Below are 24,933 nucleotides of genomic sequence, written 5' to 3'. Positions count from 1 at the left end.
GCTAGGCATGTGGGACTTGTGGATGCAGCCCTTAATTCGCTTAACAAGGATTCACGGGTGGTCAATCTGTTGAAATCAGAGCACTACATTTTGGCCACCGTGCTCGATCCTAGATTTAAAGCCTACCTTGGATCTATCTTTCCGGCAGACACAAGTCTGCTGGGGTTGAAAGACCTGCTGGTGACAAAATTGTCAAGTCAAGCGGAACGCGACCTGTCAACATCTCCTCCTTCACATTCTCCCGCAACTGGGGGTGCGAGGAAAAGGCTCAGAATTCCGAGCCCACCCGCTGGCGGTGATGCAGGGCAGTCTGGAGCGACTGCTGATGCTGACATCTGGTCCGGACTGAAGGACCTGACAACGATTACGGACATGTCGTCTACTGTCACTGCATATGATTCTCTCAACATTGATAGAATGGTGGAGGATTATATGAGTGACCGCATCCAAGTAGGCACGTCACACAGTCCGTACTTATACTGGCAGGAAAAAGAGGCAATTTGGAGGCCCTTGCACAAACTGGCTTTATTCTACCTAAGTTGCCCTCCCACAAGTGTGTACTCCGAAAGAGTGTTTAGTGCCGCCGCTCACCTTGTCAGCAATCGGCGTACGAGGTTACATCCAGAAAATGTGGAGAAGATGATGTTCATTAAAATGAATTATAATCAATTCCTCCGCGGAGACATTGACCAGCAGCAATTGCCTCCACAAAGTACACAGGGAGCTGAGATGGTGGATTCCAGTGGGGACGAATTGATAATCTGTGAGGAGGGGGATGTACACGGTGATATATCGGAGGGTGAAGATGAGGTGGACATCTTGCCTCTGTAGAGCCAGTTTGTGCAAGGAGAGATTAATTGCTTCTTTTTTGGGGGGGGTCCAAACCAACCCGTCATATCAGTCACAGTCGTGTGGCAGACCCTGTCACTGAAATGATGGGTTGGTTAAAGTGTGCATGTCCTGTTTTGTTTATACAACATAAGGGTGGGTGGGAGGGCCCAAGGACAATTCCATCTTGCACCTCTTTTTTCTTTTCTTTTTCTTTGCATCATGTGCTGATTGGGGAGGGTTTTTTGGAAGGGACATCCTGCGTGACACTGCAGTGCCACTCCTAGATGGGCCCGGTGTTTGTGTCGGCCACTAGGGTCGCTAATCTTACTCACACAGTCAGCTACCTCATTGCGCCTCTTTTTTTCTTTGCGTCATGTGCTGTTTGGGGAGGGTTTTTTGGAAGGGACATCCTGCGTGACACTGCAGTGCCACTCCTAGATGGGCCCGGTGTTTGTGTCGGCCACTAGGGTCGCTAATCTTACTCACACAGCTACCTCATTGCGCCTCTTTTTTTCTTTGCGTCATGTGCTGTTTGGGGAGGGTTTTTTGGAAGGGACATCCTGCGTGACACTGCAGTGCCACTCCTAGATGGGCCCGGTGTTTGTGTCGGCCACTAGGGTCGCTTATCTTACTCACACAGCGACCTCGGTGCAAATTTTAGGACTAAAAATAATATTGTGAGGTGTGAGGTATTCAGAATAGACTGAAAATGAGTGTAAATTATGGTTTTTGAGGTTAATAATACTTTGGGATCAAAATGACCCCCAAATTCTATGATTTAAGCTGTTTTTTAGTGTTTTTTGAAAAAAACACCCGAATCCAAAACACACCCGAATCCGACAAAAAAAATTCGGTGAGGTTTTGCCAAAACGCGTTCGAACCCAAAACACGGCCGCGGAACCGAACCCAAAACCAAAACACAAAACCCGAAAAATTTCAGGCGCTCATCTCTAATAAAATGCAGAACATTTTGAACTCCTCAAAACAATGGATTCATTACTAGAAGACCTGAAAAACCTCAAGCTGAACACATATGACTTACTTTTAACAGATACTTTGCTAAATGTATTAATAACATATTAAGAAACTTGCAATAATCCATAAAGTTGAATTATGTTTATACCTTATTTCAAGACGCTCTGAATTCCATTACTTGAAGAATTGGTACTACACATACTTTGCTCTGTTTAATAACTTTAGTCTGGCCAGCTATCAAGAAATTGTAAAAAGAGGTTTTTGATTTTTCCCCAGTGGTCACTGGTTTGATTCTGAGGTTTGAATGTCCTTGTATTATACCTCCCGACGTTTAGCCATGTGAAAGTGGGACAAAGTAAACCCTGACCTGAGCCACCCAAACTATGCTAAATTCATCCAGAAATGTCCATTTTGGGGGCAAATTGGTTAAATCATGGATTTAATCAATTTGTATGAACAACAGTTTTTGTCCACTATCCAGTGTTTGTGAGCAATTGGTCAGTTGTCATTTGCTCTCATCCATTACCAAATTTTCATTCTAATATCAGCCAGATCTGGCAGATGATCTGCCAGATAATTGTATAGTGTGTTCCCAGTTTAACCTATAAAAACCTAATATTTAAATGGATGTGATAGATAGGGTTACCACCATGTGTTATTTACAGTCTGGCAGTTCTGCCCCATGGACCAGTGAGTCTGCCCGTAGACCAGAGGGTGACTCATGCCAGGCTTCTTACTGTGGTAATTTCTTGCCAGCAGACTCCAAGCAGGTGTTTGCTATTTAACCAGCAGTTCTGAGTATGTTGTTTAGTGACTATTGGCAAATAAAGAGCATTTTACAAGCTGATATTGTTGAAATGCAAACTAGTCTATGCTAGCATGGGTATGTACAATTATTTGTATGTCATTTGTATATTTTATATGGTTTTGTTTTGGTAGCATGTTATAGCGCACAACCCTTGTAGTTTAAACTACTAAAAGATGTTTCCATTGCTTGTTAAATTTGAAGGATTTTTGTTCATCTGTTACACTGTGTGAAATGATTTCTTAGATCTCACACAAGTCAGAATAACCACTCTGTAATGTCAGAGAACGCTGCAGTCTATTGTTGATCGATGTGCATAAAAAATATGCATCTTAATGAGTTTTGTAATCAAATATGTATGGAATATGTATGGAATGAATCATTTTGTGAAACTGTATTCATATGTGACAGCATAGACATTGTAAACCTTATGACTGCCCAGACCCATAGCCTAGTAACATTGGCAACCATGGATTATTCTCTGCCAACCCAGCTGAACGAAAATAGACTTCTAACAGTAATTTTGTGTGTTACTGCTGGTATCCCAAGTCCTCCTAATGGTACTTGGCCAACCTGTTAATACAGAGAAAGTGGGAACCTCTTGTGTGTTCTGACCACGAATACAAGGCATAAGCATGTTTGATCCAATTTACAATAAAATTATTCAACTATTATATGAGACTATTACGGGAAGTTAAGAAATTCTACTTGTATTTTGATTTAAAAAAAAATCTTTACTGGTCAATCATTTAAAAAAAATCCGTCAGAAAATAATTCATATAAACATTAATACTCAATATGTTAACAAAAAGCATTTGTCTCCCTATTATATGTATGTATACCCTGAGGAATTTCTCTAATATCCTATCAGCCAAAGCTCTGGCAAAAACTTCAGTATTATCTGGAGATTGGCAATTGCAGAATTTCAAACAATTTACTAAAGTATTTGCACCTCTGGCCTTAAGCTACTTCCCAGTGCTGACAGAAATACCTCTGTGAGAATGCCAGAATTATTATTATTATACTTTATGTATATGGTGCCACAATGGTTCCACAGCACCTAACGAAGTACATAAATAAATATGCAAAACTCAGAAACAGTGACTTACAGTAAGGCAAGACGAGTACATGGTCTATAAACATTTCTTCATCAGTGGTCATAACAATGAAAAAAGCAGCAGTGTGGCAGGAATCATGGGTTAGGTGCCGTTGTAGGGAGGAGTAGGTGATAGTATAAGTAAGGAAAGGCAAAGCAGACGAGGGAAGAGGATCTTGCTCATGAAGGGCAGACAGGCAGGCGTGACACAGATGGGGTAAACAGTGAGCAAGGAACAGAGGGTTAAGATGAGAGATGGCTGGATTTGATGAAGAGTTCTATCTTGAGAGCCCGTTAGAATTTTGTAGAGAGCTGGAGAGTCTGATGGGGAGAGAGTTACAAAAGTAGGGAGCAGCACAGGCAAAATGAGTAATTTTATCAAGGGTGGCATTATTTACCTATAAGAAGGGATCCAGTAGCACTGAAGGAACTTCGCTGGTGCTGCTCACACATGGCCACTCATGCATATAGTATTTTCTCTTTCCACTGGCAATGTTAGGCTGCTGGTGCAACTGGGAAAACTAATTGCAGTGTTGGGGCCCTCGGGACTGCCCCAACATTTATTTATTAATATTTATTTATAGATTCACCATATTGTGTTATGCTTTACAACTGGGAAAAAACATATTGCAAATCAGTGACATGCAGTGAGATCAATGGCTTGGGGAGGCACTGGAAAGTATATGAGCCAGATTTAGACAAGCATATATGAACCGCAGGGTTCATGTGGGCATTATACAAGGGTGTAGCAGTACATACATTGCTACCCTATATATAAGTTGTAAATATCCTCTTTGTATTATTCTAATTATTTTGGTAGTAAAAGAAACTGGAGTATACTGGAGTATGACAGGTGAGACTCGTACCCTGACTGTGCTGTGTGTTCTAATGAAAATGTGACTGCAAAAGTGATATTGAGGTGTCATTATAGACAGGTGCATTTTGTTGGAGGCTTGGGCCATGTGCAATCTCTGTCTGGATCCCCCTCTCAATATCACATGTGCAGTGAAGATTCTGGAACTGTGCCAGAGCCTAGTGCACATGCACATATCTGCTGGAAAATGGAGCCGGCACCATTTTTCCCAGTAATTTTGCATATCTAAAGCAAAAAAGAATCTCAGCATCATTTACCCAGTTTAGCTCACTGTGGGTATAAAAAAACGTTTCAGTGCACCGTTTCCTTCCACCATAGTAATTTAGAAATATCATAATACCCAAAGGATACAGGCAGCACTTGGCGTCTTCTTAATGATAATGTTTATTTATCTGTTACAGGGGACACAACCCCTTTCATCAGGTGAGATATATATATATATATATATATATATATATATATATGCAAACAGTCGGCAGCACTCGAAAAAAAGAATCAAACAGGTACAGGGATGTGCTTCAACGTTTCGAGGACTTTATTTCCTCGTCATCAGGATAAACAAACAAGTAAAAACTTACGTTTAAATCCCCTCACCGCACCACGTGGATTCGGATGGATCCGGAAGACAGAAGACGGCGCCCACAAATGACGTCATCATCCACTCCCCGTCACCATAACAATCGAGCAACATACACTGTGACAAATAAAAACAGCATTGAGAGCGTGCAGCAGCACATCGGGAATACTCAAATAATTACCATTAATATGCATATAAAATCATGCTTCTATATTTCAATATTGATCCGTATAAGCAACACATGGAACTGAAAATAATATTCACCAATTAACACAAAAATGACAATCAGAGCAGAAAGCGTCAGGTTACCGGCTCCAGCCTAATGCACACATATATCAGATTTAAAGGATTTTTATAAGTTTTTATATATATACATTTTTACCTAGATCAAATTTACGGTAAATCACAGATAATTACATAAAAACACGAATGGCTATATATTAATGACAACAATCTCATAGAAAACAGTGAAGACCTAAGGTTTCATTAAGGCCCCTCGGGGATAATGTGTTCAGTCTATAGATCCAGCGTGATTCGCAGCGCAAAAGCGCAAGTGATCTATCACCCCCGTGTAGGGGGAACATGATCGATTATCATATACCTGAGTGCTGATAAATTGTGACCAGCTTTCACAAAGTGCCGTGCAATTGGTTGGTCACTATAACCTTTCTCCAAGGCAGTTCTGATAGACAATCTGTGTGTCGCCATGCGCTCACGCAAAGTCCTATCCGTATTGAGTATTCCCGATGTGCTGTTGCACGCTCTCAATGCTGTTTTTATTTGTCACAGTGTATGTTGCTCGATTGTTATGGTGACGGGGAGTGGATGATGACGTCATTTGTGGGCGCCGTCTTCTGTCTTCCGGATCCAGTCGAATCCACGTGGTGCAGTGAGGGGATTTAAACGTAAGTTTTTACTTGTTTGTTTATCCTGATGACGAGGAAATAAAGTCCTCAAAACGTTGAAGCACATCCCTGTACCTGTTTGATTTTTTTTCCGAGTGCCGCCGACTGTTTGCATATATCTGGAGTACCCTGCATGTGGGACCCCTACGGAAGGCACCGGACCTTGTTTTGCATAACCGAGTGTGCTGCCTATCTGGACATATATATATATATATATATATATATATATATATATATATATACACTCTGTATGTGTATATATATATATATATATATATTAATCAAACTCCCAGTCTTGCAATTAAAGCATAGCACAGCCTCACCAGTTATTGTGGTAGCTTTTGTGTAGTTTATATTTATATAAAAGTATTATATAATGTGTTCGGCAACTTTACAGTTTATACCTTACTATTTCCAACGAAATGACTCCTCATATGTGATTTATTCAGATTTGCCTGCGAGTTAGGACAGGATATATCAGATCAGGTTTAGAGATAGAGCAGAATTAGCATAGGAAAGAGAACTGTTACTTTGATCCTTCCTTAGTACAGTTCCACGCTTTTCCTCTCTTACTGTAGCTCTCTGTCACACTCTGACTTGACACAAAGGCCGGATTCTGTTCCAAGATGACTCCATTTCAAGCTTTTATATCAAAGTTTCTGTATAAAGCGGGATGTGACCCAATAAAACTCAGCCCATAGTTCCATCTTGACATGAAGTGATCATCCTTTGAAAAAGATTTTTTTTCCACAGCATTTTATTGCATCGGCAACAAAGAGTGAAAAGAAGCAGAAGCAGTACAGATAGGACCTTACTGGGAGCCATATGGCCCTTATAAAAATAACAGAATGGAAATGACTCAGAAATATTTTTACCTCTAAGGCTGGGTGTCCCAGGGACAGCAGTGACGCAGTTATCAAGATGGAAAATTGTTTTTTTTTTTTTCAGTTTGTAATCACAAATTATATATGGTACACTATTGAGACTGCCCTACAGAGAAAATATTTGCAGAAGAAAAGGCTGCCGGAAAAACACTCTCTCCACTGATTATGTGTTACAGACAGCTGACCTCTGTAATTATAGGTCTTACCTCATCCTGTGGCTGAGTGCAGGGACCTTTCTAAAAATGGGGGATTTTACTTTCAAGACAGTTGGACTCATCTCAAAACCACCCTAAATATCTAAGGTTTTATTGGGTATGACGCATTATTTCCAGCTGCTAATTGCTATTGCTATCTGTGCAGGCTGGGTACATGGCTTCATAGTTAACCCTCTGCATAAATAAATAAATACACAACACAGCGCACAGTGCATAACTGAAGATTAAAACAATAATCAATCCTGGACTATGGGGGTGATTCCGAGTTGATCGCAGCAGGAACTTTGTTAGCAGTTGGATAAAACCATGTGCACTGCAGGTGGGGCAGATATAACATGTGCAGAGAGAGTTAGATTTGGGTGGGGTATTTTGTTTCTGTGCAGGGTAAATACTGGCTGCTTTATTTTTACACTGCAATTTAGATTGCAGATTGAACACACCACACCCAAATCTATCTCTCTCTGCACGTTATATCTGCCTCCCCTGCAGTGCACATGGTTTTGCCCAATTGCTAACAAACTTGCTGCTGCGATCAACTCAGAATTACCCCCAATGTTCCTTTTCTGTGCTAGATCACTCACGAATCCACTATCCATTCTATCACATCCATCCATCAATCCACATCCACTCAATTTTGATTATTCTCATTGTTTATTTATATGGCGCCACAAGGATTCCGCAGCTCCTAACAAAGTACATAAACAGTTGAGCAAAACAAGAAAATAACGACTTACAGTCCAAGACAATGTAGGACAATATTCATGTTTTCATTAGAAGTTAGAACACACATGAATAATGCCCTCCCCTCAAAATTATACATATACACAGCAGGTCTCCTATTACTAAAGGCCCATACACACTTGACGATAAAATGAGCGACGTCGTTCATTTCAGCCCTCATCAACGACGTCGCTCATTATATCGTCAAGTGTGTATGCATCCGACGACCACCGATGCGCGGCCCCGCGGGACGTTAACGACCCTCGCTTATCTGTGGAGCATGTATGCTCAATTTCCACTATGGTCGTTACCGACCAGAGACGTCGTTAAATGTGTATGGTGTGAACGACCAACGACCAAGCCACTGTTTACCAGCCCTGTTCCCAGCTCATTATTTTAATAAACTGTTCAGCTTGGATGCTTCAACTATGAATGGTCTTTGGTTGTTGGTCTTTGGTCGTTGGTAGTGTGTATGCTCATGTCGTTTGCTCAGCTGTTCAAGGGAAGTTCAAGGGAAGTTGTTAACGACGTGTGCATCGTCAAGTGTGTATGGGCCTTAAGATTCATAGGGATGTACGGCAAATTCATACTCACTTTAGGGCAGGCCTGGCCAACCTGTGGCTCTTTAGCTGTTGTGAAACTACACATTCCAGAATGTCCTTTCACAGTTTTAACATTCCCTAATGGCAAAACTGTAGCAGTGCATTCTGGGACTTGTAGTTTCACAACAGCTGGAGAGCCACAAGTTGGCCAGGCCTGCTTTAGGGTTTTTTATATGCAGTTCATCACTAACAGCTAGTGATGGCCATCAACCGTCAATGGGTAGAAACCATGGCGGAGATATGGATAGTTTCCCGCCATCTGTGGTAGCATACCTGCCAACATTGGAAAAGGGGGCGTGGCCTGAAAATGGGAGCATAAGCCACGTCCCTGTGAGCTGCTGGCATTCCCCCGTCCCTCCGTCTCCAGTACATAGACGCTGTGCGCATGCACACAGCGTCTATTCACTGCTGCTCTGCTAAGTAGGGCAGCGAGTGACAGATGCCTCCCAACTCCCCCCCCCCACCAGAACCATAACTATGTGTGTGCCAGGTGTGCATGGCACTCAGCGCAGTCGCCCTGAGTGGCGAAACTGCCCGCTTTCCCTAAAATCATCAGCGGCTTGTAATGAGTCAAACTGACTCATTACAAGCCGCCTGTGTGAGTGTGCCGCCGCTGGAAAGGAGCAGTTCCGGAGGCAGGGGAGAAGCAGGAGGAGGGAGGGGGAGAAGGGAGCCACAGCAGCGCTATGTAATTGGCGGCAGTGCTGCTGCAGCTGTCCCTCTCCTTCCACATAGGCTGGCTGCTGCCGCAGTGAATGCTGGGATGGGCTTCCCTCATCCCAGCATTTACTTCAGCGGCGGCCAGCCAATGCGGAAGGAGAGGGAAAGCTGCATGCGGCACTGCCACCAATTACATAGCGCTGCTGCGGCTCCGGAGTCCCCTTCCCTCCTCCTTCTCCCCTGCCTCCGGAGCTGCCAGCACCGAGGAGCCTGACTGCCTGAGCCAGCGGAGAGATGGTAAGTATCTATCTATCTATCTATCTATCTATCTATCTATCTATCTATCTATCTATCTCTCCTGACTACCTAATGTATAATAGGGGGACTGTCTGCCATAACGTGTAAAAAGGGGGACGCTGTCTGCCGTAATGAATAAAAAGGGGGACGCTGTCTGCCGTAATGTGTAAAAAGGGGGACGCTGTCTGCCGTAATGTGTAATAAGGGGATGCTGTCTGCCGTAACATGCAAAAAGAGGGATGCTATCTGCCGTAATGTGTAAAAAGGGGGACGCTGTCTGCCGTAATGTGTAAAAAGGGGGACGCTGTCTGCCGTAATGAGTAAAAACAGGACGCTGTCTGCCGTAATATGTAAAAACGGGACACTGTCTGCCGTAATGTGGAAAAACAGGACGCTGTCTGCCGTAATGTGTAAAAAGGGGATTCTGTCTGCCGTAACGTGTAAAAAGTCGGATGCTATCTGCCATAATGTGTAAAAAGGGGGACGCTGTCTGCCGTAATGTGTAAAAAGGGGGCGCTGTCTGCTGTAATGTGTAATAAGGGGACGCTGTCTGCCGTAACGTGTAAAAAGGGGGCGCTGTCTGCTGTAATGTGTAATAAGGCGACGCTGTCTGCCGTAACATGTAAAAAGGGACGCTGTCTGCTGTAATGAGTAAAAAGGGGGACGCTGTCTGCCATAATGTGTAAAAACGGGACGCTGTCTGCCGTAATGTGTAAAAACGGGGCGCTGTCTGCCGTAATGTGTAAAAACGGGGCGCTGTGTGCCGTAATGTGTAAAAAGGGGACTCTGTCTGCCGTAATGTGTAAAAAGGGGACATGGTCTGCCGTAATGTGTAAAACGGGGAAACTGTCTGCCATAATGTGTAAAAGGGGCTCTACATGGTGTAGTGGCGCTACTGTGTGGCGTAATTTGAATAATGGAGACTACTGTGCACCGTAATATGAATTGGTATTATTTTGTGGCCACACCCCTTCCCCATGAAGCCACGCCCCTATACATTGTTGCACGCGCCAGCGGTGCACACTGCCCTTATATTGCATAAGGGGGATGGTGGAGTGCCAATGCCGTTTTTTTGCACACAGCGCTAAAATGTCTAGTTACGGCACTGCCCCACACACATACACACACCACGAGTCACTGCAGCTCGCGGATGAGACAGCAGGACAGTCCTAAAAAAAGGGACTGTCCTGCAAAAACTGGGAGGTATGCGGTAGCTGTGGCTCTGATGGGGGGTTTTCCCCACACTACACTGCAGAGCTACTAAGCTGTGAGTCAGTAGCCCTGTGCCGCAGCCAGCAGTAACCATCGATGGTAGGCTGTTGAATAGATTCATACCGTTGATGGTTCCATCCATACTTACCATCGATGATCCAATGGCCATCCCTAATAATAGCATTGGAGTTTAATTGGGAAGGCTGACTTAGCAATTCACCAATATTTCTATGCACCTCTTTTCTCTCTGAGAAGCAAGATATAATATCCAAGATCAAAAAGTACTGTAGTAAACAGATCTATTTTTACTAACAAAATAGTTACAGGATAGAAAACAAATAGTGGTGGTATTTTATGTAAAGGAGCACAAACACAGGCACACTGTGCAATTATGATTTGTATCAAGTTCTCCAGCAGCTCCCCACTACCCATTTGCGAAGGTTGGCTTCATAGCGTATTCGCAGAAGAGCCGTCACTAAACTCACTACTCTTCCACACTCCCCAATGCTTTGGGATAGGACATGGGTCTTCAACCTGCGGCCCCCCAGCTGCTGTGGAACTACACATCCCAACATGCCCTGCCACAGTTTTGCTATTAAGGCATGCTAAAACTGAACAGGGCATGCTGGGATGTGTAGTTCCACAACAGCTGGAGGTCCACAGGTTGAAGACCCATGGGATAGGACATTGACAGCTTAACATTTGTAAACAGATATATGTACTACTTACTGGTAGCTGAGTTTGAAAATGGTAGAAAATAATAGTAGTAGCACTTACTTTATAAAAAAAAAAGTACGCTATTCTCTTGTACCCTCTAAAACTACAACACTTGATCCCTTTTATCACGTGCCCAGTAGCAGTGGTATTCTCAGCAGCAATTTGAAGTTCCCAAAAATGCAGCAACTGAGCTGGTAATGACTTCCGGAGAGAGTCTCTCCTGGTTCTGTACTTCATATGCTGCTCATCCATTGCAGGAACAAAGGGGCTTAAAGTCTCCCAGAGAAAGGTCCGCACATGGAATAAATGGCTATAAAAGCTATGTCTGGACCCCACAGGTATATGTCACACAACCTGCTAAATAGATGGAGTACAGCTGTGTGAGAAGAGGACATGGAATCCATTATCCTAAGGCTCTCTGGGCGGGAGAACAAGAGATCAGAAGGAAAACATTAAAAAGAAATTTAATTACAGGATCAGGTTTAACTCGGGGAGATTCATTTAGTCATGAGTACTGGATGTTTTGTTTTACAAGCCTGTGTTTTATTCCTCTCTCTCTGTTTAAGGAGACACACCTTGTTCTGATTTCTGCCTTGTTAGTGTGCCAGACAGAAGTGGCAATATGACACTAAGGTAGAGAGACTTGAAAATAAATTACATACGGTACTGACCTGTGCGGCCCTTATATCCTGCTGCCATTGCGCCACTAGTCCAACAAGTAAGCAGATCCAGTCTGCATAATGATAGGGAAGGATGGGGGGGGTTTCACGATTATTAGTATTGTACTACACATGGGGGGTAATTCCAAGTTGATTGCAGCAGGAATTTTGTTAGCAGTTGGGCAAAACCATGTGCACTGCAGGGAAGGCAGATTTAACATGTGCAGAGAGAGTTAGATTTGGGTGTGGTGTGTTCTATCTGCAATCTAATTTGCAGTGTAAAAATAAAGCAGCCAGTATTTACCCTGCACAGAAATAAAATAACCCACCCAAATATAACTCTTTCTGCACATGTTATATCTGCCTCCCCTGCAGTGCACATGGTTTTGCCCAACTGCTGACAAAATTCCTGCTGCGATCAACTTGGAATTACCCCCATGGTGCTCTGAATCAAGACACGTACCTGTTTATAAGCATGGTCACCACACACAAAATGAAAGGTGGCACCAGCCATATTCAGGACTTATTTTAGGGATGTAGCCTTATCCTGGGTTTTACTCTAAGATATTTTTTCTTGCTTGTTATAGATACATTTGTGTGGATGATATGCCTAGATGTTGAGCCTTTTTAATTGGCAAACAGAATTCAATAGACAGTTTTTTATTTAAGGGGACATGTGCTACGCCTTGGAGAGTGATAAAGCGGAGAGAGATTAAAGTACCAACCAATCAGCTCCAGCCTCCTGTCAATTTTCAAACACAGCTTGTAACATGACAGTTATGATCTGATTGGCTGGTACTTTCTCTCCATTTTATAACTTTTCAATGGGGGTATCCAATTAGCGATGAAGAAATGCTGGGAGCAAAAAACTGATGTTTTTCACAATTTTTCTGAATGTTTCTTCAATATTATTTTTTTTGGACTATCCTATTAGCATCACCCCCCAAAAATATAAATTTTCTCCCAAAAACTCACAGGTTAATTGAAACCTGTGTGTTTTTGCCGGCCGCAGCCCAGTTTTCGCAGGAAAATGGGGCTGCTTTCAGGATTTGGTATCGTCTGCCTGGGGCAGGTGAAATAAAATCCCAGATAAACCGTGGACCCTGCTGGCTTATTTGGGATAATTGGAGCCCCCGGCAAGACAATTACCGACAGAAATTTATCCCAGGTAATTGGATACCCCCCTTAAGCTGGGTACACACTAGAACAATATCATCCCGATTTGTAATTTCTGCCAAAACGGAATGACAAATCGGACATATCGTTAAGTGTGTGCCCAATTTGCATGCTCCAGCGGTCGCATGGGATATCTTTCAGTCAGCCACGCTGCACAGCCAACCAGAAGATACCGTTGCTATTGTCCCCTGCATCATGCAAGTGTGTATGTCAGGTGTCGGATCATCTGGGTACACATTAGGGGTCATTCCGAGTCGATCACACGCTGCTGATTTTCGCTGCGCTGCGATCAGGTCTCTACTGCACATGCGTATTCACCATAATGCACACGCGCGTCGTACGGGTACAATGCGGATCGTTGCAGAGCTATGGATTTAACGAAGAAACCATTCACACAGCCGATCACAAGAAGATTGACAGAAAGAGGGCGTTTATGGTTGTCAACTGACCGTTTTCTGGGAGTGGTAGGGAAAACGCAGGCATGTCCGGGCGTTTGGAGACATCAGTTCCGTGTGTGACGTCAATTCCGGCACCAAAAATACTGAAGTGATCGCAAGGGCTGAGTATGTTCAGACCTACTCTGAAACTGCACAAAATGTTTTTGCAGAGCTCGGCTGCACAGGCGTTTGCACACTTGCAAAGCGAAAATACACTCCCCCGTAGGCGGCGATTATGCGTTTGCACGGCTGCTAAAAACAGCTAGCATGCGATCAACTCGGAATGACCCCCATTGTTCTAGTGTGTACCCAGCCTTAGTACATCTCCCCCTTAAGCTACACTAATGTTCATTACAACTTGTACATAGTATAAAGCAGGAGTGCTCATTGCTCCTCAGGCTTTATTTGCACTAAAAACATTATATAAAACCTCTAATAGGCTATCTACAAACTAACAAAGTTACAGTGCATCAAAGGGTTTCAAGTTTGTTGACTTCAAAAACACAAATTTTCAGGAAATCCAATAACCATGTTGGCACCATTGGTGCAAGTTAATTGTCCTCAATCTCCCTTAACCTCATCCAACTTTTCCTTTTATTTTAGAATAGTTATTATGTAATGAAATCCATGTACCATCCAAAGTGTTGGCCCTAGTGGGACACTCACTCTCTACTATTGATGTTTTTGCTTTTGAGGACATCGCTTCTTGGCCTATTGGTTAAGACCAGGTGTAGATGCCTTTGTATGCTGTGGCTCTTAAAGGTGCTCCCAGTAAGTGATAGGCTATCACCAGGTCCTTTGTCCAAGAGGCTACTTGCCTGAAGGTGCTGCCTGAGCCAGGGTTGCCCGCAAATGCAGGGGGGATGGCCCACACCGTATGCACCAGTAAGGCACTTTTTTTTTATTTCAGGAAAGACCATTTTTCCTCTTTGGGGTTTGGGTGTACACCCTTATGGTCCGCCCTCTCTGCAAGTCTCCTGAGGTTCTCTTCTTTTGAGGAGAGCTAAAGAATCCATTCCCCAAGGGGAAACTTTGGCCAACACTGGGGAGAAAGAGGTAGCCCTGAGCCTTGTAGTGAAGGGAAGCCTGAAGACCCTTGCCTACCTAATTTGCCCTTTAGCTTCAGGGGGTCTGGGATTCGAGGGGTCCCCCATAGCTTGGCGGAGGGGGACCAGAAGATTCCGTTTTCCCTTCAGGCAGGGCCGGTTTTACACATATGCTGGGTATCAACTGAGTAGGATACAGCATAGCCGAGGGCGCCCTACTCAGCTGCACCAGCGACATGTAACACCAGCCCTGAGATGCCCCATGTGCACCGCATCGCCTGCCCAGAGGCTCACCATAACCAAGCAGGCAGTGGCGTTGACAGCAAGGGCTGCTGGGAGCTTTAGTTTATTTTTAGATTCTTCACAATACTGTACATACAAAATAAACTACCACTCTCAGAAGCCCTTGCTAGGAGTGGTAGTTTATTTTGAGATTCCTCATAGTATTGTAGCCAGCTGCGCTGCTGGACACGGAGCGGCGGCGCCAACACCACCACCTGCTGGGGGGGCTGCACAGGGGGTATATAGTTTAATGTGTAAGAGGCACTACTACAGTGTACAAAATGTGTTAAGGGCACTGTTACAGTGGGCAAAATGTGTAAGGGGCACTTTTACAGTGGGCAAAATGTGCAAGGGGAAATTTTACAATGTAAAACATATGTAAGGGGCACTTCTACAGTGGGCAAAATGTGTAAGGGGCACTACAACTGTGCTTTTCCTGTGAGACCACATCCCCTTAATTTCTACGGCATGCGCATAAGTACTTGGGGGGTGGGGGCATGACCGAAGGATATATTTGCTTACCAAACTATTTAGGCCTCAGGCCAGCCCTACCGTCATGGCGACCTTTTGGCTCTGAGGGATGGGAAGAAACAAGGCACTTCTTTTGGAAAGGGTCCAAAGATTCAAGCTCCCAAATTGGGTCACGCTCCTCAGGCTTCAAATTAAAAAATGGGGGCATAGCATAGCAATCTGATGTTATTGCTGTGCAATATGGTGCAAATGAGCTACCATCATGATACGCATTTACTTGTTTTAGATGAATGAGATACTGCATATAAAATGAATGGTAGTGTTTAAGAAGAATTCCTCAAGCCTTTGTATTACTGTGATATCTTTTATGCAGGAAGCATCACATAGAGTATAAAACAGGATCTATTCTCTGGAAGAACGCATGGTGTTTCTGTGGATAAGTGTTTTTCACTGGAATTTGGAGTACTATGCAATGAAAGATACTAAATTATATATAAAATTACCTCTATCCTAACAATTATCCTTTTCTACCGTTCAGTACATAATTTAACAGAGCTCCTCACAGTGACTGTAATAGGAGGCACTTGATGATCATGTCTGTGTAAAGCCGGGTACACACTGGGCAACCTTCCCTAGTTAACAATCAGTGCTATATCACTGATTAGTTATTAGGGGAGATCGCCAGTGCATACACACTGAACGATATCGATGTACAGTATCGTTCAGTGACGTCATCCCCTTCACTCCCCGAACATGTAGCTCAAAGATACAGTTAACATTGAGCTACATGTACAGTAGATCATGGATGAACGAGAACTACCCACGGGTGCGCACATCAATTATTGTTCATCCATACACACTGGACGATATGAACGATAGATCTATAAAAAAAAAAGATTGTTATTGTTCATATCTTCTAGTGTATCTCGCAGTGTGTGCGGGGCTTTAGATATGGTCACTGAGCATCTGCAGCTTCTCCCTTTTATTTCTTTCAGGGCTGTAAAGGCCCATATAGATGGGCCGATGCCGGGAGAGATGTGTGCTGAGCGAACCGCTCAGCACACATCTCTCCCGCCGCTCAGCACAGTGCGATCTGTGCTGAGCGTGCGGGGGGAGACGGGGGGCCGCTCACTTCACCCAGCGGGTGAAGTGAGCGACCAGCTAGATTGACCTGCATGGCAGGCCAATCTAGCAGCAGCGATAGCGATGCGCGGGGCTGCGCATCGCTATCGCTGTAAGGAGTACACACGGAGCGATCAGGCTTATATTCTAAGCAATCTAGTCAGATTGCTTAGAATATCGCTCCGTGAGTACCCTTAAGACTATCTTGCTCACAGATAAATGATCCCATTCCCATACATGTATTGAAATAACTGTACATATACTTTGCTTTACTTTTTCTGTGCTGACCATTAGGAAGTCATGCAGGGTGATTGCTGATCTATCACTAACCATTCAAGATTTTATGTTTAGAGCTCATTGGGGCAGATGTATTAATCTGGAGAAGACATAAGGAAGTGATAAACCAGTGATAAGTGCAAGGTGATAAATGCACCAGCCAATCAGCTTCTAAATGTTAATTTAAGTATTGGAGCTTATTGGCTGGTGCGTTAATCACCTTGCACTTATCACTGGTTTATAACTTCCTTATGCCTTCTCCAGGTTAATACATCTGCCTCAAACCTTCCAGGTGTTTGGATGTTGGTATTCTGACCGCCTACATCCCAAGCGCCGGTATCCCGTTACCATCCCCTCCTGTGCTGTATTTCGGTTGTAGATTTGTTTGTCATCTCTCTCCTTTAAGATTGTGAAGGCTTAAACACGGATACATTTGCTTGTAACAGGATTTACTTAAAAAAAACCTGCAAAAATACTTTTTTGTTCCATTTAAATAAACAGGAACTTTTACATATAATAGTTTTCTTTTAATAAATGCATTTTTTATTGTATGTACCCAGCATTATCCACTCACAGCAGCATATGGTAGTTAACAAAACATAAATACTATTAATGTGTATTACAAAAGAAGCCAAATACATTTCTTAAGCTTCCTACATTGATTGTTTTTATTTGTTTTGTCCAACTGAGCTAGATTGAGAGGCACTGTAGTCTCTGCTTGTTACAGTGCATTAGCTGGAAAAACACTCCTGGCTTCTATTATTGTGATGCTGGTATACAATAGTGTTCTGTAGCAAATTCCTACACAGTGGCAGTCTATAACTGCTGTGTGGCAAAACATGTCAAAAGACAGTATGGATATTTTATGGAGCACAAAGCAGGGTCAATACTCTTTGTAGGACCTTATCATATGAGAATGGGAAGTGCACGTTATGGACACGGTAATAATCCTTATTAAACATGAAAACAACATTTTCTACAGAACATCACTAATAATAGGCTCAGATAAAGGAGTGCGCAAAGAGAGCTAAGGGAGAGACTTATCCAAGCTTGTAGAGAGATAAAGTACCAACCAATCAGCTCCTTTATGTAATTTTTCCAACACGACCTTGTAAAATGACAGGTAGGAGCTGAAAGGTTAGTACTTTATCTTTCTCCATTTTATCGCTCACCTAGTTTTGATTTATCTCCCCCTAAATGTGCTTGGCATACTTGCCCAAAATGTTAATTTTTGTACCCAAATGTAATGGGCTTCTCAGAGATGGATGCAGCTTGGTTGGATCCATGTTTTGATTTGTCCTAATTTTCGAGCTGGGTTGTTAGACTATATGCATTGTTAAATGGTAGGGCATCACTGAGCAGAATAAAGCGGTTTTGTATACTATGGTTTGGCCCCCTAGACCAGTGGTTCTCAAACTCGACCCTCAGGACCCCAAACATTTCACATTTTCCAGGTCACCTAGCAGGTGCACCACTGGCGTATCTATATAATTGGTGCAGTGTGGGGCCCACAGGACAAACCCTGCACCCATTTTTTTCAATACTTAACCTCTTGAGTCCCTCATCCACTAGAGAAACCACTGGGAAAATAGTACAGTGGACATTTTCCTGGTGTTTCGTGCATGCACAGTAGGAAAATCACTGGGAAAATGTTTGCCACACCATTTTCCCGGAGACCTGCACATGCGCACTAAACTCTAGGACAGCACTAGGGTCTCCTAGTGTCCCTAGTGCCCAGAGTCTATTGCTCTGCCGGCTAGAGAAGAGTGGGCCCAAACGTAGACTGCACATGGGCCTCCTCCTCTCTTAATGCATGCCTCTGAGGTGCAAAGATGTATTCTTTACTCACTGACTCATTTTAAAAGATCACAGGTGGAGCTAATTATTTCACTTGTAATTCTGTGAGATGACCTGGAAAACGTGACCTGTTTGGGGTCCTGAGGACAGAGTTTGAGAACCTATACACGAGATCAGTGGTTCTCAAACTCGGTCCTCAGGACCCCAAACAGGTCACAGTTTCCAGGTCATTTAGCAGGAACACAGGTGTATTCATTACTCACTGACATGCTTTAAAAGATCCACAGGAGAAGCTAATAATTTCACTTGTGATTATGTGAGGAAATATGGAAAACATGAACTGTTTGGGGTCCTGAGGACAGACTTTAACAACCTATGCACTATATTATTACTGGTGGCTGCACACATGAAAGTAATTATGTCACAACCATAAATGCAATATGTCTCAAACATCACCTTTAGTATTTATTTTCTAGAATGCTACACTGTTAACGGGGCTGATTACAGAGGAGAACAGAACCAGACCTCTTTGGACTGTGGAAAGCCTTGCCTCTTCTGGAACGAGACCTTTCAGCATCCATACAATACTTTGAAGTACCCCAATGGGGAGGGTGGTTTGGGAGACCACAACTACTGCAGGTATGAATGCCCAATATCCCTTGCCATGTTTGCCATTTACAGATCAGGTTTTTCTTTGGCAATATTGTTGTAAAAATGCCATAAATTTAAATGATGCCTCTTTATAAAACATAGTTACATTTGTAGATCAATTTCTCAAATTGCCTTTGTTACTACAGAATACAAATGATCAGTTATGGGCCTTACACATTGGCCGATCCACCGCCGAGCTGCCCGACGGCGGATACGGCCGACGGGCGACCCAGCGGCGGAGGGGCAGTGACGGGGGGAGTGAAGTTTCTTCCCTCCCCCTGTCACCCGGCTGCATTGAAGTGCAGGCAAATATGGACGAGATCGTCCATATTGGCCTGCATGTACAGCCGACGGGGGACCAGCGATGAACGAGCACGGGGCCGTGCATCGTTCATCGCTGGAGCCTCCACACTCAAAAATATGAACGAGCTCGTTCATATCTTTGACTGATGTCGGCCAGTGTGTAGGGCCTATTAGACTCTTTGAAGATACTGGGTAAGACTTAATTATATCCAAGCTTCAAATTAGAGCTGTCAGTAGCATTAATTAAGAGTGTACCCCATTCTGAGTTTCTCCGTCTGTTTAATGCATTTTAAAAAGACTAATGTTAAAGCTATTTTATCACTGGGCCTAACTTCCCAGACATTGCCAGAACCATTCACTGTAATGGTTGTGTATGTGCCCTGCAGTGCTGGCATCTGTGATTGGCAAACAGTGAATTGCCAACTGAGCAGCAGGAAAAAGTGATATTTATAGACCATGTCTTGGCATCTAGCACTGACTACAGCATTACATGACAGCATGAACTTGTATAGACAGAAAAATATAGTTATTCCAGTCTTATGTTCTTCTACAGTTCTTGGCTTGCTGTGTGTCTGTTGCTTGGTATGTGGCCCGGGCTACCTGTCTAAACAGTACAACCTGCAACCTTGTGTTCAGGCTGTTATAGTCATCGCTTACTGAATCTAAATAAGTTTCTGTCTTCTGATGAGGTGGATACATTAAAGTAGTTTAAAGGGTTCCCAAAAGAATCAGGAAATAATGATTTATTAATTATTTATTTGTATATTTTGAAACTTCACTCACCCTCAAAGTACTCTTCTTCACTTGAACCGATACATTTCTCCAAATGTTTTCTCCATTCAAAACATTTTTTAAACTCGTCTTCGTTGATGCCTTTTAGTACTTTTGCCTTTTTTTGTTTCACCTCGACAATATCAGCAAAACGCTTTCTTTTAAGGTCTCTTTTCATCCAAGAAAATAAAAAAAAGTTGCACAGGTCGAGATCGGGTGAATACGGTGGGTGAGGCAAAGGTGTCATTTTTTTGTTTTTTTTAAACACTCAGCGCTGTGTGGGCAGGTGCATTGTCATGATGGGAGTACAAGTCACCTGTTCACCACAAATCTGGATTTTTTTCCCCTCAAATCGTGACGTAACCTTTTAAAATTTTCCAAATACAATCTTTGGTTGACAGTTTGACCCTGGGGTACACAATCCCAAAGAAACAAATCAGCATTGTTTTTACATTTGACTTCAATAAAAATAGGTGAAAGAGCGAATAACTTGTTGAAAAAAACACAAAAAAAACACTGCAGTCAAACGCTACCTTCCCCCGCAATGTCAGCAGGGATACTGGCTCAGAAGGGTTCCACAAACATTCACCTAGCGGCGGAAGCCTGTACTACAAGCGTCCCATGTGCTAGAACACGATTCATGTTTCTTTTGGGTGCCCCTTATAGACTGTTATTGATTTTTAAAGCATTTGACATTTGCACATTGTTTATTATTAGAGCCTATGGAATTTGTAAAGTGTTTTGTATGGTCTTGTACTCACAGAGAGTCACATAGAAATGGCAAAATCAGCTATTTGGCCAGCAGGCAAATTCTAAGGTGCACAACCAGCATTATATTCCTTGAATTCCCGCTACACCCTCTAAAAAACTTACAGAGAGCTGTTGGTAAGCATGGCAGCCTATAAACCCCAAGGCTGGTGCAGGTTGTGTGCATAACAGTGGCGTGCGGTGGGGTGATGCAGGTGAGGCAGGGCATTTCCTGTCATACTTACGTTTGTGCCAGAGTTTTGACTGTATAAAGTATATGACAAATACAAAGAATATGTTAAAAATATCTTCTTTGTATTATACTAATAATTTTAATAGTTAAATCTCTGAAGCAAAAAGTCTATGACAGGTGAGGCTTATCTTTTCCACCCATCTCTGATAAAAACCCACCAAATGTCCAGGAGTATAAACTGCTGCACCTTTGTATAATGCCCACATAAACTGTTTGCCTCATATATTGTGTGTAAATCTGGCTCTGGTACTAACCAGTGCCTCCTGAGAACTTTACCTCGCTGCACGTCCCTGGTTCATAATGACATTAACATTGATGCCCCCATTTTGTGATTGTTGTGTACTGTCAGATTGATCAGTCTAGAACTGTGTGGAGTTGGAGTCTCGAGCATATCTTCTGACTTATAGTAAGTGGCTGGTTTAAGTGACAGATACCTCCTGCTTGCTGCTGAGAAAGGGAAAGTTGACCCATCCAAGTCATTGCGGTCAACATTGCATAAGACAAGTTGTCATTGAATAGCTGTCCTTTCTTCAAAAAAAGCTGTGCTTGTAAAAATCATATTATGTGGTGGTACATTGCTTGGAGCATCTGCTTTAGAGCATAGGGCAGTTATTTTTAGGTTAGTTATGGTGGTGGGCTTTATTCTTTACTGAGAACCTTGCATGGTACAAAATTAGTCATTTTGCTGTCCTGGTGAGATGCGCTCCTCTTCAGTTCATTGGCGAGTTTGATTTCACCCTACTAGGGTCAGTCGCATCATCTTTCTGGGTGGGCTGTGCATCAGTGGCTTATCTATAATGGTTGCAGAACTGCAGGATGTGCGGTGCACACGGGACCCTGGGTCCAGTGGGGCCCACACCTAGCACCTACCGTATATAAAATTTTACTTACCTCTCTGTTGGCTTCAGAGTCCATGGCACAGTGGCCATTTTCACACTGATTTGCGTATGAGCCGTAGAGAAGATCCCGGGAACAAGGTGCGGGCGCCATGTTCTTGAAGACCTATTCATGTGCAGTTGATTCAGTCTACTGAGCGGCCAGAGAGGAGGGAGCCTGCACATGGGCCTTCTCCTTTCATAAATTGCCCTTACTGTGTGTGTGTGTTGTTGGTAATGGAGGACCTCTCCTCTCTGGGCCATTGTTGTTTGGGCAATTGGCTCATGTATGTCTTGTGCCTTTATTTATATACACGGTCGTAACCGCCGTGTGCAGCATGGACAGCAACTAGACGGGCTGAACTGTCATTTTAGTTACACGTCTTGTAGCTCCCAGGTTCATTTTCACAGTGACCATGCTCCACTGTAGTGTGTCGGTCGGCCCTCACGCACCTTCATAGTTGACGTTCAGCTCTTACATCAATGGCACATGGTGCTCCACAGATTCCACGTCGGTTATTTGCAGTGGTGCCATTTGTCCAGTCACGATACACCTTCACCACAGCAGCACGCCAACACTTCACAAACTGCGCTGTTTCAGAAATACTGCCACCCTTGGCCCAAAAGCCGATAATCATCCCGTTTTGCAACTCGGATAAATCACCCCTTTTACCCATGACAGCAACGAGTGATATGTGTGTAGACGGCCTATAGCATGCCTTATATACCCACCAAGTCAGCGCATGACACGTGATGTACTTCATGGACTCCGTATTGCCATCATCAAATGTAGGAAGTGGTCATAATAATGTGACTCGACCGTATATATTTATATTGTGTTATGGTCTAATGGCTATGGTTATGCATTTGTAGCAGACGCTGCCTTGAAACCCTAGGGCATTAATCAGTCTGCATCTCGCCTTGCAGGTTGGCAACTGTCCTGGAAAATATGCAGGGTGGGAACAATAGAAACATCCCGACCAATCTTCTATCACTTTGGAAACATCCCTAATTCAACTTTTACATTTGCCTCCTAATAAATTGCTCAGTTTAGTCTGGTTTATTAAAGTAATCAGTATGACTGAGGAGACATTGAGACTGTGCTTAGTACATGTTGCTCTTTTGTGTGATTCAAGTTTTTATTACATTTAAGAAGGTGTTACTGCACATACAAATGGTAGACTGTAAGGTGCTAATTCTGAGCTGCATGCAAAAAGGGTGTAGTTGCCCGAGAAACCTGGTGTAGTACTTTCTGCATATGTGAAATTCCATAGGGCTAATGTGGGGGATCCTGTGTGTGTAAGTGGAAAGCTGCGCTACATGCAAACATCGTCACCAGTATAGTTACTTGCACCAGCTCCATGCTAGGTGCAAGAGAGATCCATCAGAAACAGTCACACAGATCTATAGATACATACCCACAACACTCCTATGATACTCCCACAAGTTAGAGCGGTTATTTGTGATCACATTGTCACCGCCTAGTTCCCGCCCCACAACACACCATATTTCCAAGTAAAGACAGATCCAGCCAAGTTCTGTCCAACTCAGAATAGGATGAGCATATGCATAAAACTCACCATTTGCGGCGTGCATACAGATCCATTGGACTAAGAAACAGGCCCTAAAATTAAACTGTAAGGTGCAAAATGACCTGATTCCCAGGACCTCAGTGGTAGCACAGAGCATTCAAGTGCTTTTGCCCCATAGCAAAATTTGCATAGCTGTGCAGTATTTAGTGTGGAACAGAAGCTCACCAGTAGCAGCGATGAGGGCAGCAATCCCCCAATAACACACAGTCACAGGGGGGTGCCTCAGACAGCTTTTTATTTTCTGATGCCTGAGGTATGTGCTCCAATTCACCCAGTTCAGTGCAAAAACTGTGCTGGGGCCTTAGCTCTTCAGACCCTCTTCAAAAGGAAAAAGGCCCAAATTTTTCCCTATCCCCTCACAGCCAAAAAGCCCCATTGAGGGGAAAATTTAATCTTTGGATCCCCCTTCGCCAAAACTAGGGGGAACCCCTTGAATTCCTGAAAACAAAAGGAAGGAGAGTATACACTGCGCCCACAGATAACAGCAGTGAAGGTGTACAAGGAGATGTCACTCTTTCTCCACCGAGACACTAGAACAAAAACAAGAGTCCACCTTCCGCTGCGCTATCCGTAAGTCCTTAAATGGTGTTTCAATAACAATTATTCAAACAAAAGAAAACAGTCTCAGATTCTAAAGTCCATGAAGGGGAATCCTCCACAATCTGGATAATTATAGGTAAATGGTGCGTGAAAATCTTCAATAAACAATACTTGACAGAAGTCTAATCTGTACATGTGAATGGAGAATTCTGTATAGGTACGCACCGTACTCACATGTACAATGTGCGTGCTGTATCCATAAAGGTATCTTTCTCCCCCGTGCAACTTGATCCTCTTCCCTTGTAGACTCCCCTCAAAGGCAAGGAGAAGAGAAGGTGTCACCTCGATAAAGACTTTTTAAGTTGAAACGCGTTGGTGGTTCAGGAGGCACACCCCAATACCCAGGAGATCAGCACTCAGGAGTGTGGGAATCCGGATGTACCGCACCCCAGGTCTGTTTTTTTCACAACTACCTCACAGTATTTGGATGTGTTCCCCCATTTGTTTGCATGGTGGATTATGCTCTTAAGAAAAAATCATTTGTTTTAAATTGTTTTTAACAATA

General features: G+C 43.4%; 1 protein-coding gene across 1 annotated transcript in view; it reads left to right on the top strand.

The window, feature by feature from the left end:
- KREMEN1 (kringle containing transmembrane protein 1) overlaps window positions 1–24,933 on the top strand; it is a 252,041-nt gene that overhangs the window by 73,084 nt on the left and 154,024 nt on the right. Inside the window, exon 2 of the mRNA XM_063964299.1 lies at window positions 19,113–19,275. Within this exon, the coding sequence (XP_063820369.1) occupies window positions 19,113–19,275 (163 nt within the window). The remainder of the gene's footprint in view (window positions 1–19,112; window positions 19,276–24,933) is intronic.

This window comes from Pseudophryne corroboree, chromosome 1 (genome assembly GCF_028390025.1).
Source record: "Pseudophryne corroboree isolate aPseCor3 chromosome 1, aPseCor3.hap2, whole genome shotgun sequence".
NCBI lineage: Eukaryota > Metazoa > Chordata > Amphibia > Anura > Myobatrachidae > Pseudophryne > Pseudophryne corroboree.
Note: the sequence above shows the minus strand (reverse complement) of the source record. Positions and strands in the feature narration are given on the sequence as shown.